The sequence below is a fragment of the Ovis canadensis genome, chromosome 4 (genome assembly GCF_042477335.2).
Source record: "Ovis canadensis isolate MfBH-ARS-UI-01 breed Bighorn chromosome 4, ARS-UI_OviCan_v2, whole genome shotgun sequence".
Classification (NCBI taxonomy): domain Eukaryota; kingdom Metazoa; phylum Chordata; class Mammalia; order Artiodactyla; family Bovidae; genus Ovis; species Ovis canadensis.
In genome coordinates this window covers 120,795,207-120,808,945 of record NC_091248.1, presented here as the reverse complement: position 1 = coordinate 120,808,945, position 13,739 = coordinate 120,795,207, and the positions used below count along the sequence as shown (strand labels likewise).

General features: G+C 48.1%; 1 protein-coding gene across 1 annotated transcript in view; it reads left to right on the top strand.

Moving 5' to 3' along the window:
- TRPV5 (transient receptor potential cation channel subfamily V member 5) overlaps nucleotides 1-7,639 on the top strand; it is a 31,907-nt gene extending 24,268 nt beyond the window's left edge. The window contains exons 14-16 of the mRNA XM_069587008.1: nucleotides 702-970; nucleotides 4,288-4,394; nucleotides 5,485-7,639. Coding sequence (XP_069443109.1) covers nucleotides 702-970; nucleotides 4,288-4,394; nucleotides 5,485-5,785 — 677 coding nt within the window. The 3' untranslated portion in view covers nucleotides 5,786-7,639. The remainder of the gene's footprint in view (nucleotides 1-701; nucleotides 971-4,287; nucleotides 4,395-5,484) is intronic.
- The last annotated feature ends 6,100 nt before the right edge of the window (nucleotides 7,640-13,739 follow it).

Sequence of the window (13,739 nt, the reverse complement as noted above, 5' to 3'; positions counted from 1 at the left end):
TAATGGATGATTATCTAGAGAACACTGAGATTTTTTGGTCTTAGGTTCTTTTCTTTTAGACTTTTCATGTGCTCAGTTCTTGAAAGCTGTTGGAGATTTCATGCATTCTTGTAGCAATTTTCCTTTTAAATATTTGGTTCTAAAAATGTAAAAACCAGTTAGGTGACATATACTATATATTTCTATAGATAGATAGATAGATAGATGATAGATGTTGGCTAAATTCTGAGTATTGCCATTATCCAGAGTGATAAACTTGGTCATAGTCTCAGGGTTAGCCAAGTACACAGGGAAAGTGTGACTTATATAATATGTATAATTTATACATCTACATTTGTGTATGTGTGTGTGCATGTATGTGGCCTTCCCAGGTGGTAAAGAATCCACCTGCCAATGTAGAAGACATGGGTTCGACCCCTGGGTGGGGAAGATTCTCTGGGGTAGGAAATGGCAACGCACTCCAGTATTCTTGCCTGGGAAATGCCATGAACATAGGAGCCTGGCCAGCTTCAGTCCATGGGGTTGCAAAGAGTTGGACACGACTGAGCAATTGAGCAAGCATGCACACGCATGCAGGCATGTGCGTGTGCGTAATTGTATGGAGATATAGATTGGAGGTAGAATGAATACTGACCAGGCCCAGGCTTATTGTGATAACTCCCTGTTTCCTGATCTCCATGCCCTCTTCCTGGGCGGAGCAGCGTTCTATATCATTTTCCAGACAGAGGACCCATCCGCTCTGGGGGAATTCTATGACTATCCCATGGCGTTGTTCAGCACCTTTGAGCTTTTCCTCACCATCATTGATGGGCCCGCCAACTATGATGTGGACTTGCCCTTCATGTACAGCATCGTCTACTTTGCCTTTGCCATCATCGCCACATTGCTTATGATCAACCTGTTGGTCGCCATGATGGGCGACACGCACTGGCGGGTGGCCCACGAACAGGACGAGCTCTGGAGGGCCCAGGTAAGTTTGCTGGTGTCAGTCTTACTGAGGGTCAGGGGCTGGAGAGAACAATCAAAGTGGAATATGTCATGGTAGTTGACTCCTAGGAGAGTTATGGAACAACCCAATGGGGGTGGTCATCTCAACAGAGGAATTTTTGAATAGATGGAGGACAAGAAGTTGATAAGATGGTAGCATAGGGTTAGGATCAACACCCAGGAACTGTGTGTTAACCACAGGAGCAGGGTAGATTCAAGAGTCATCCTTGACTCCAGAGGCAACTAGAAACTTTCTTCTTCTTATGTATTCTATACTCTGATTTCTCTTCAGATCATATAAATCTTTCACCTTTTAACTTTCTTGTCTTTATCTATTCTAGTTTTTCATTTGAACCTTATCTTGTATTTGCTTTTATAACTGTTTTTCTATTATCTTTTCTTTATATCACCATAACCTAATAAAATCTTAGAGTTGGTAGTGTCTTTAGTGGTCTTCTAGTTGAGCTCCTACCCAACATATACTTGTATACTCATTTATTGGTCAGAGGGTAATTCAGCGTCTTCTTTAATGCTAAGTAAGACCTTATTATCATGTGGATTTGGGTAGAGGTTGGGAGGAGAGAGCTTTTTCATATTTCAAAAGTTTTTGCTATTAGAAAAGTCCATACTGTATTGAGCTGAAATCTATCTTTCTATAAGACAGAAAAACCGGGCCACTCTTTGGCCCCCGTGTTTTCCTCTTATATAATGCACAACACATTCTCCCTTCTGTGCACCATTAAAATATTTGAAGAGAGACATTGTTTGTCCCCTCAGACTTTCCATTCATTAGCACTAATTATTTGGAGGCTTCTCCTGTGCTGGGAAATGTCTGGGATTTGGCGGCACAAGCAAGATGACGTAGTCTGTGCCCTCATGGGGCTTACAGGCTGGCTGGAAAGACAGACATTAAAACTTCATAGAAAGCCATGTAATTAGAAGAGTAAACGTGTTGTACCGAAATGAAGATGCTAAGAACAGGAGGCAAGAGAAGAGTTGGACTGGAAAGTTAGAAAGTGCTTTCCTGATAGACTGACATTTAAGATGAGCCTCTAAACATGGGTAATAATTCATCAATTATGAAGAATAAGGGGGTACTTCCTGGGTGGTCCAGTAGCTAAGACTCTGGGATCCCAATGCAGAGGGCCAGGGTTAGATACCTGGTCAAGGAACTAGACCCCACACACCAAAACTAAAACCTAGTGCAGTCAAGCAAATATTCTTTTAAAAAAGAATATGGGGAGAAAATGGGTGTTAGAATTTTTATCCATTGGGACACTTGGCTATGGGGACAGAAAACCAAACTCAAATAGACTTGGGAAAAAAGACAGTGGGAAGATGTGTTGATCCTAACTGGAACATTTAAGAACTCCATCTCACCCGATACATGAGCTTCTCTGTTGTTCTCTTTTGTCCTGACTCCTCTAAGTCAGTCTCTTGCATCATGTTGCTGAGATAGCTTACAGAAGCTCTAAACTGACAAAGGAGTGAGTAGATACGCCCATTCCAGTGGCCCCACTCTTTTTATTTATTTTTTCTTTTTTTGCTACACTGGATTTTTGTTCTGGCATGGGGGCTTCCTCTAGTTGTGGTGCATGGGGGCCTCTTTAGTTGCCAGAGCAAGGGTTCTAGAGCTCCAAGGTCCAGTATTTGCAGTGACCTTAGTTGTTCTGCAGCATGCGGGATCTTACTTTCCTGACCAGGCATCCAACCTGAGTCTCCTGCACTGGAAAGCAGATTCTCAACCACTGGACCACCAGGAAAGTCTCAAGGGGCCCCTTTCTTACTGTATTCTAGGTGACTCCTGATGCTGTGGCTCTGTAGCCTTCTGTCCGCTGAACCCATTTCATTGCAACAAGTTTGGTCATAGGTGGATCCTTCCATTTAAGCCTAAGGCCAAGGATTGGAGAACTGGTGGTGGTGGTTAGAGTTTTGGGGAGAATAGATGAATCAACCAGGACTGTGTGAGGTCCAGTCTGTTCTAACTGATGGACTGACAGTAGAGAAGAAGTGATTTCCTAAACATCAGATGGGCTCTGTTCCAAGAAGAAGATGGGGAGGCTGAATGATGGTGCAGGAAGAAAGAATAAGTGTCCCTTTCAAGATAAAGAAAAAGCACTATCTAGGGAAAGGAAATAGAATGATTGAAAGTCCTGAGGGTGGGGGGAACTTGGCACAACCCAGGAGCAGAGAGAAGATCAAGAAAATCATGGAGTGCTGAGAAAGATGGGAGCAGAAGATGAAGTAGGGAACTAAGTTATTTTAGGGATTCCTAGTTCATTCCATCAGTCAAGCTTCCTGGACCCAATCCATCCTGAATGATCCTCTGTTCAGACCTAGATCCTTGATCCTGGGCCTTTCAAAGCTAGAACGATCTTGATGTGATTGGAGGAAAGCAACATAAAGAGGGATTATCCCTTTTCTGGCTTTGAACACTAAACTATAAATAGCACCTAAAATGGAGTCAGGTCTTTTTGTAAATATGCAGTTGGCTGTTATCAAACATGCAGTTGACTCATGATCAAATAGAACCCTCACTTTGTTACATGATTGATTTGACTAAGCCCCTTTACCAGGTTTTCCTGTGCTCAACACTGACACTTTAGTCCTATAAATGTAGGACCTGGCATTGGGTTTACCTAAACTTCACATTAGTGGTTTTTGACCAGCATTCCAATCTGCTAAAATCATTTTTATATTGCTTTGTCATCATGCCTAATACATATCACTCCCAGCTTTGGTTCACAGGCATATTTGATAATCTTGTCTTATGTTTCATCTAAGTTATTAATGAGGGCTAGGTAAAGGACAGGACTCATGCCATGCCACTAGAATTTTCCTTGCCAAGTTTGGAGTCATTAATCCACTATTTTCCTTCTTAAGATATGGGTGTATTTTTAATTTCACTGCAAATTCCCTCAATATCAGCAGTTATCATTTTATCCCCAAGATCACAGAAATTCTATTTAATCATTTTATTTAAATCCAAATAATTGGTCTATGGCTTTCCTCTGAAAAAGGAAAAGATATTAGTTTGGATGGGATGGCTCATTTTCCATGAATCTGAATGGTAATTCAGATTCAAAACTCTCATAAAATAGTCTCTCCTTTTGCAGTGAGTGATGAGGAAGGAAGCAGCACAGCACCTCACACGGGCAAGGGGGTGGATGGTGGCTGTCACGCATCCCTTCTGATCTGGTGCCCTCCTTCCCCTCTGGCTTCCCTCTGTCAGTAGCCCCAGGGTCCGCTCAGCCTCATGGCTCTTTCTGGCTTCTTCCCCTGTCTCTCATCTCCTCCTAGGTTGTGGCCACCACGGTGATGCTGGAGAGGAAGATGCCTCGCACCCTGTGGCCGCGCTCTGGCATCTGTGGGTACAAGTACGGGCTGGGGGACCGCTGGTTCCTGCGGTGAGTGACCATGAAGACCTGTGGACTGTCCACCCATGCGAGGCCGTGGGAACCAGGGTGCCCGGTTCTGCACGTATGACCCTCCTCTCCATTCTCGGGATCCCAAATTGGACCCGAAGGGGAAGTCATCACCCCTTGAAGTGAGACTGTGTTAGCCTGTTTGGGGGAGGGGTGCGAAGAGGTAGCGCCAGCCGTGATGTCTGAAGGGCAGTGATGTGTGAACCGCGGCGAACACGTATTCACGCTCCACTGTGGGCATGCGCTCCTCAAACGGGTCTAGTCTTGTTCCCACCTGACCCCCACTTCCAGTAGTTTTTTTTCTAATTAATTAATTATTTTTTTCTGGCTGTGCTGGGTCTTCATTGCTGGTGGGCTTTCCTCTAGTTGCGGCAAGCAGGGGGCTGCTCTAGTGCAAGGGCTTCGCACTGCGGGGGCGTCTCTTGTTTCGGAGCACGGGCTCCAGGGTGTGTGGGCGTCAGTAGCTGCACCCCCCGGCCTTTAGAGCAGGCTCAGTAGTTGTGGCACACGGGCTTCGTTGTGCCGTGGCACTGGGGATTCTTCCCGGACCAGGGATCAAACCCGTGTCTCCTGCATTGGCCGGTGGATTCTTTACCGTTGAGCCACCGGGAAAGCCCTCTAGTGTATTTTTAGAGCTTCTAGTCTAGCCTGCAAGCTAAGCTGCTCCTTCATACCCTACCTTCAACCTCCTGACGTGGCTTGCCTCTCTCATGTATTACCTGACTTGCATCTCCTCATCTTTATGACACGCTTATCTTTTAATTGGCTGCTTTCTCTTTCATACTCACTCACATTCCCCCCCCCCCGCCACCGCCATCACCGCCCCCCCACCCCACCACAGGCCCTACTACCCTCCAAGTCCTGAAGGCGCAGCACTTCCGGTCTCTCTCCCAGTTTATCCTCCACTTTCCTTCATTTGATCCTAGCAGGTCTTCCGGCTTCAACGCCGCTCGCTTCCTCCGGCTCTCCTCTCATTGCCGGTTTCTACCTGTGCGGCGTTCGCTTTGGCTTCTCCTCATGGCCCGGTCTCGCCCCAGATCAGCTGAGCCTTTCTCCCTTTCCACCTCCTCAGAGTTGAGACCAACCAAGACCAGAATACTTTGCGAGCGCGTCGCTACGTGGAAGCTTTCAAGGGCTCAGACAAGGAGGAAGGACAAGGGCATCCCCCTGAGAAACGGCCCTCGGTGACTGAAAGCGGGCTTCTAGCCAGAGCCTCCCTGGCCCCCCCGACCCCTTCCCTGTCCCGGACCACCTCTCGAAGCAGCGGCAGTCACCGAGGCTGGGAGATCATTCGTCGCAACACCCTGGGACACGTGAATCTCGGACTGGACCTTGGGGAGGGGGATGGAGAGGATCGGGTTTATCAGTTATGATCAGGACCCTTGTTACTCTCGTCCTGACTCCAGGTGGGCCTGGGTGAAGGCAAAGAGAGAGAGAGAGACACTGCTTGTGAAGCATCCTCCCTTCCTGCCTGTTAACCCTGTGAGGGGTGGACAGAAGAATTCTCCCAGGCCATCCATACCTCACCTGTCACCTCAGCATTCCCAGGAATGAGTACCTTCTGGCTTCTTGGAAGTCCCACATCTTGGGAAAAGAGGGTATCTGTTCAATCAGAGTTAGGCTTGGCAACGAAAGACACCAGGTAGGGATGCTAGGCCAAAGCCTGGGTCATCATCTCCTTTTCTGCCCCACGGGGCACTAGACTGTGAGCCGTGACGTCTCCCAGGGCTTCAGGAAGCAGGAGCCGGGCATGGCCCTGAGGTAGTAAGCCTCACCTCTTCCTGTACCTCATAGGACCCCCTCCCCACCTCACAGCCAAACCCACACTAGAAAACTACAAGAAGAACGGTTATTTATCCTTCCTTTATTAAAAAAAATGTATTATGATATGCAGAACATAAAATTTACCATTTTAAGCTTTTTTTAGCTGTACCGTTCAGTGGTATTAAGTTCATTCGAATTGCTGGGCAACCATCACCACTATTCATGCAGGGACTTTTCTAAACCAAAAATCGTATACTCATTAAACACGAACTCCCCATCATCCCTTCCCCATGGTCCCTGATAACCAATATCCTACTTTCTGTCTATGATTTTAAGTTTTCTAGTTACCTCGTAAAAGTGGAATTATCCACCTTTAGTCCCATTGTGCCTGGCTTATTTGATGTAGCATAAGGTTTTCAAGATTCATCCATCCTATAGCATGAGTCAGAATTTCATTCCTTTGAAAAGTCAAATATAATATCTCATTGTATGTTTAGATCACTTTGTGTTTATCCCTCCCTCCACTGATGGACAGCTGGGTTGTTCCACCTTTGACTGTTGTCGTACTGCTGTGAACATTGGTGTACAATTATCTTTCCAAGTTCCTGCTTTTAGTTTCTTTGGATACTGAAAACTTCCAAACTTCCGTTGATCATCTAAGGATCAAATGAAGGGAAGTGGAGGGAGGCGGAGGATAAACTGGGATAGAGACCCAAAGGGCTGCACATTGAGGATTTGGAGCAGCAGGGCTTGTGTGGGGGCGTGATGGTGGGAGGAATGTGGGTGAGTAGGAAAGAGAAGACAGCCAATTAAAAGATAAGTGAAAGCAGTTTTGTGAAACTTCTAGCAGTTCTCTAGAAGTGGAATGGCTAGATCTTATGGCACGTCTTTATTAAACTTTTTGAGGGACTACCATCCTGTTTCTGGCAGCAGCTGTACTGGTTTACATTTCCTGAAGGAATGCACAGGATTCCAGTTTGTCCACATCCTCACCAACGTGACTTTCTGATTTTTTTAAAAATTTATAGTAGCCATCTTTTTATTAGGCAGTGGTATCTCATTGTGGTTGTGTGCATTTCCCCAATAACAGGGCTTTCCTGGTAGCTCAGTTGGTAAAGAATCCACCTGCAATACAGGAGACCCCGGGCTACCCCCGCCAGTATTCTGGCCTGGAGAATTCCATGGACTATACAGTCCACGGGGTCGCAAAGAGCTGGACACGACTGAGCGACTTTCACTTTCACTTTCAATGAGTAACAACATTGAGCATCTTTTCAGGGCTCACTGGCATTTGTATATCTTTTTTTCTTGGGGAAATGTTTTTTCAAGTCCTTTGTCCAGTTTGTTTTGGGGGCTTGGGGGTTGCTATTTTTCAGTTGTCTTATCCTTGTGTTTTGAGACTTAGAGTCTAAAGTGTATCTCATTTGCATCCTGGTGTGTTTTTAAATATGGATGGCAAAGTATTCCTCTCTCTGCGTGGATGGCCCCATCAATTATTTTATGGGACCATCCCTGGCTTGTCACTCAGGTTGCCTGTTGGTAGCTGTTCATCCTTGTGTCTGGAGGTAGAAGGCTTCCAGCTATGTATCCTGCAACAGCTCCCCTCTGCCCCAGCTCCGTTGCCCCTGCACTGAGGTGTGGGGTGGACAGCAATCACAGAGCATGGGCCATCCCTTTCCAGGAAGGAAATTGGAAATTAGGTATCTGGGGTACCCATCACAGCCTCGCTTCTGTCTCCAGCCCTTCTCATCCCAGCCCTGTCAACATCCTCACTACAAGGCCGTAGCAACTTTTTAAGAGGACTGTGATCTGGAAGAGCAAAAAGGTAAGTGGGATTTGTGAAACTGCCCCTAGGTTCATCCAGATACACACGCAAGGCCCAGGTGAGTGTGGAATGGTGAGGGATAACATTCTCACACACACACACATGCACAGGATAACTCATACACACACACAGAGGTTCACAGGTGGTATCGTTTCTAAATGTGCTCAGTCAGCGTGATTCCTCCTATCTTCATTCACAATGGAAGCTCTCCCTCTCCTGTGTAAAACTAAACTCCCATCTGTATTCCAGATACAGTTTTCTTTCTCTTCAGGCAGATCTGTCCACCACTGTATCCTCTAACTCCTCTCATTATTCTAACTTCAACCTCTTTCTCTCCCCAAATGATGCTAGTCAGCAAATAACCACGCTCTGCTCTTTCCTATCCTCAAAGAGATTATAATTGCCTTCCTTCGCCTTCCAATTTCTCCTTTGGACTCCTGCCCTATATTTTTACTCCCTTTTCAGGGCCAAACTTCTTAAAAGGAGACTCTGTTGTCTGCTGAACTCACAGTGAGTCCCCACCCCATTGTGGTTTGACCTTCCCCCTCCAGCTACTAACAGGACTCTTATCAAGGTCATCTCCCCATAGCTGACCCCGTTGAACCATCTGAGTCTTGCACAAACTCTGTAGGGTTCAATACCACTGGACCACTCACCCCCTCTCAGCACGCCCCTAGTGCCATGCCCGCCTCCCACTCTGCCTGCCTCTCTTCTCCCCATCTCTTAAATAGTTTTGGTCCATGAAGCTCTCTGTTTTCCTCACCACCTGGGAAGTTCCTGCTGCCTCCATGGATGATATTGACACACATGTCTGTGATTCAAGACTTCTTATCTTGGCTTTAGTTCTGTCTCCTGAGCCCCAGGAGACAGCTCAGATGCCTCTCCATTAGACAACTCTACCTGGATATTTGACAGATATCTGGAACTCGACATGTCCCAAACTGAACAGCTTTTCTTCCTCACCAAACCTGCTCCTCCACCAGCATTTCCAATCAAATAAAAGCAGGTGAAGTTGCCTAAGCCCCAAACCTAGGCGTCTTCCTTCACACACCCATCTCAACTCTCATCTGCAGTCTGTCTCAGGTCTGGTGGATTCTACTCCCTAAAACATCTCATTTGAAAAAGAATAACTTTTGAGTAGACGATACATCCCATGGCCCGAGATTCAAAGAGCACATAGGACATACAGAGAAAAGAGCATTCTTGCCTCTATTCCAGCCCCTCAGGTATCCACCTCCTCAGGGACATTCAGTAGTAAGTTTGTTCTTTATCCTTCCAAAAATACTTTATGCATGTCCAAGCCTACCTATGTATGGGCTTTCCTGCTGGCTCAGAAGGTAAAGAATCTGCCTGTAATGCAGGCAACTTGGGTTTGATCCTTGGGTTGGGAAGATCCCCTAGAGAAGGGAATGGCCACCCACTCCAGTATTCTTATGTATACATGCCTTTAAAAACATATGCAATATAGTACAATGTAGTAAAGAAGAACAGTTCTTGCTTTTTTCACTTCTTTGAAGACTGTTGCACTTGTCTCTACTCTTTTGCTAATCTTCTGAAACAGGCCCCTGTGATCTCCCCACTGCCTTCCAGGAGTGGGTTCCTGTAATCTTGTTTTTTCCCACTGCAGTCTTGGTTTTTTCCACTCCACCATCCACACTGGAGCCACACTGATCTTTGTCAGATGCAAGTCTTGCCTCAACCTGTGGTCTGGAAGCCCTTCCCTGAGCTGACACCTGGCAACCTCCCTAGCCTCTTCACCCTTGTCTTCTCTGGGCCTCTCTTTCATCATGATAATCATTATTGGTTCCTCCTCTTTTTTCCTCCTTTTCAGCGTTCACAGTTTCTGGATCTTTCTACCTCTCTGCACCCATCCTCCCTTCCATCTTTGTAACTTCTGCTCCTCCTATGAGTCTCAACAATTGTATACTGTGTGTGTGTGTGTGTGTGTGTGTGTGTGTGTGTGTGTGTGTGTGTGTTGGTGGGCAGGGGGTGAGCGTGGGAGACTGGCTCAGAGGCTAGATTGGAGTCTGCCTGTTCAATTTCCAAGCCACCTATATTTTCTTTTCATTATACATCCTGAACTTCGGGTGCTCATTTTTTAATCTTTTCCTTAATAGACTGTAAGCTCCACAGAGGAGAATGTGATGCCCATATTATTAAGTATTGTGTTCCCAGTGCTTGGCATAATTTCTGGTACAATGTAGTCTGTAATAAATATTCATTAATCAAATCTATGAATGAGTGACCTGTTTTTATTCTAAGTTCTTCTATGGACGTATTTCAGATATTTCTTTCACCTGTCAAGGGCAGTAGAGAGAAAAATACTGGCCTTTGTGTAGGATTGTAATAGTTAAAGACATCATAGGGGTGGAAGCACATTGCAAAGGATTTTTAAAAAAATGCTAACATCAGTCATCACTGGGGAATTTTCCCTGCTTATATATACTTTCGTGTGTTCAAGAGACAGACAAAGAAAGAGAAAGGGAGCGGGGGAAAGGAGGGGAAGTGGAATATTATGAAGAAGGAGAAAAAGAGGGAAGGATTTCCAGAAGCAACGCTCTGAGGCAAAGGTTGGGAAACCCGAGGCATGTGGTACCTGCTGTAAGAAGTAGTCAAGGCATGAGATTCTTGAGATTCTACATCTATGGGATTCTATTCTATGAGCTTCTGCATCTGCCTGTGGGAGCCCAAGTATGACATGAAAAGAGAGACACCCAGGCATCGCTGTGCAGCAAGACAGATGCGGTAAGAGAATCCCCTTGGTGCTGGAGGGTTAAAGGAGTGTTTTGGACCCAACACGATGGGGTGACGCTGCCAGGCTCATGGGCTACAGAGACTGCAGAGACTGGACCAGCTGGGGGGACAGAGGAAAGGAAATACCAGGGTCCCTGCTTTGGGAAGTCTTCGGGTCCCCCCACAAACACTCACCGTGTCCCTCCTTCTCTCCCCCTGCCCTGAATAGAGGAGCGGAACAGTCTGGCTCCCACGCACCTGACCTGCTAAAGGCAGGCAGCTGATGGGAGGACAGGTAGCTCTGGATTTTAAAAACGCATCACCTCTCAGCTGTTTGCTAAGTATTTGATTAACGGGGTTCTGAGTTCTGGTGACACGGTGGCACAACCCTGGGGAAGGACTCTGCCTGCAGCCAGAGAAGAGTGGGCAGGGGCCAGGCTTCCCATCCCCATGCTGGGCTGCCCCTGTGGGCCCTGTGAGCACAGATCAGAGGCACAGGGGGCAGCACGCAAGGGCCCTCCTGCCTTGAGATCACTCCACGAAATTGGAGAAAACGCCTTGGCTTTGGCATGGGAGCTAGCACCATTGACCTCTCAGGGCTGGGCCCACCTGTTTCTGTTTAGTTCAGTTCAGTCAGTCAGTCATATCCGACTTTGCAACCCCATGGACTGCAGCACACCAGGCCTCCCTGTCCATCACCAACTCCCAAAGTTTACTCAAACTCATGTCCATCAAGTCAGTGATGCCAACGGTTGTCTCATCCTCTGTCATCCCCTTTTCCTCCTGCCCTCAATCCCTCCCAGCATCAGGGTCTTTTCAAATGAGTCAGCTCTTCATATGAGGTGGCCAAATTATTGGAGTTTCAGCTTCAACATATCCAATGAATATTCAGGACTGATTTCCTTTCGGATAGACTGATTGGATTTCCTTGCAGTCTAAGGGACTCTCAACAGTCTTCTCCAACACCACAGTTCAAAAGCATCAATTCTTCAGCGCTCAGCTTTCTTTATAGTCCAACTCTCACATCCATACATGACCACTGGAAAAACCATAGCCTTGACTAGACGGACCTTTGTTGACCAAGTAATGTCTCTGCTTTTTAATATGCTGTCAAGGATGGTCATAACTTTCCTTCCAAGAAGTAAGCGTCTTTTAATTTCACGGCTGTTGTCTCCATCTGCAGTTCCTTAAGGCTCATAAAAAATATGACAATGTGCCAGGAAAGAAGTCCTTGACACACTGAGTGGTGTCACATCGACAGGGAGCTTGGGTCAAGGGGCCCCTCTCTCTGCCCCCAGGAGGGCAGCCAGGAGGGAGCCGCCTGGGCGGGACTGGACACACCGGTCTCCTGTGGCCTGTACCACTTCTCTGTTGTCCGTGGCATCGAGGAGCTGCCCGCGGGGCCAGAGTGGGGCTGTGCGAGGCCAGGCTGCTGTCCAGGGTGGGGCCCAGGTGGGGGTCCCACTCACCTGTGCAGTGTGGCGGGCATCTGAGGAGGGGTCTGCCACGTGCACGCAGGCGCCAGTGGTTGCTTCTCTTCCTCCTGCTTGTTGCTTGCCTGACCCCTCCCTGATCAAGCGCTGGAGTCGACTGAGTGGGACCAGCACAAGCTTCCTCCAAGAAACACCACCTCTGCTGCCTCCCTGCCCCCCACCACCTCCACCTCCATTGACCAGGGCCAGCCTGCCTTAGGTTCTGAGCTAACCTAGGGCCATTCCACTGTCCTCTGCCGACTTCCTCATCCCCAGTGGAGAGCCAGAGCCCCTGCAGGGTGATGGGTGCAGGTCAAAACCCAGTCTCAGGGGCCCACTCCACCATGGGGCTAGCGGATGGCTTCTTTACTGACTTTACCTTTGGGCTGCGCTTGGTCTTCACTGTTGCACGAGGGCTTTCTCCAGTTGTGGTGGGTCGGCTTCTCATTGCAGTGCTTCCCTTGTTTCAGCCCCTGGGGCTCTAGAGCTCAGGCTCTGTAGCTGTGGTGCGTGGGCTTTGTTGCCCAGTGGCATGTGGAATCTTCCCGGACCGGGCATTGAACCCATGTCCACTGCATTGGCAGGAGGATTCTTAACCCCTGGACCACCAGGGAAGTTCTGCTGATGACTTCTGACTTGTCTACCTGCCATGATGGGGACCGTGACACAGCAGCACACACGTGGAGGCACAGGCATCTCAGCAATGGAGGCAGTCATGATCGCACTATCTTTGCCTCCCCCTAAGTCTCTCTCAGGCCTTCGCTCCTCATCTCTCTCTGGTCAAGGCCCCCAGATTCAGAAATTAGAAGGTAAGGGAGCCAGACAGATGCTTCAGAGAGTGGTATGAAGCTGACCTCCGACCCAGGCCTCGCAGACTCTTTCCTGCCCCTGGGTCCCAGCGCGTGCTTATGGTGGATGTCTAGTTTCTCCTCCCAGGGACTCTCAGGCTCCCACCACCCTGGTCTCACAGGTCTGGAGGAAACAGTTGCCAAGTGGTCCTCCTTTACCCAGAAGTCTCTGCCCTTCATCTTCTCTCTCCCACTGAGGGTGAATCCGGTAGGCAAGACAGGGTGGCTCCCAGGCCCCATGACTTTGCTCAGCTGTCAGCACCCCTGGTCCCAGGCTCAGGACTGGCAGGCTGCAAGCATGCCACACCCTCCCTTCCTCCCAGCTGCTGCCCACTGCCCACCTTCTGTGGGTCCGTCACCCTCTCAGGGGGCTCAGTCATGTCCGACTCTTTGCAACCTCATGGACTGTAGCCCTCCAGGCTCCTCTGTCCATGGAATTCTCCAAGCAAGAATGCTGGAGTGGGATGCCATTTCCTTCTCCAGGGGATCTTCCTGACCCAGGGATCAAACTCAGGTGTCCCACATTGCTGGCAGATTCTGACCCCATGGAAGCCCCTTTGGTGGGGGCAGAGGCTGTTTTCTCTGTGTTTGTCTGGGGTCTGATGTACCCCACCCACACACTCAGGCCCCTGCCACCTTCCCTTGTTCCCCTGCCACCTCTGGCCCTGTTTCTTGCACACTGAGC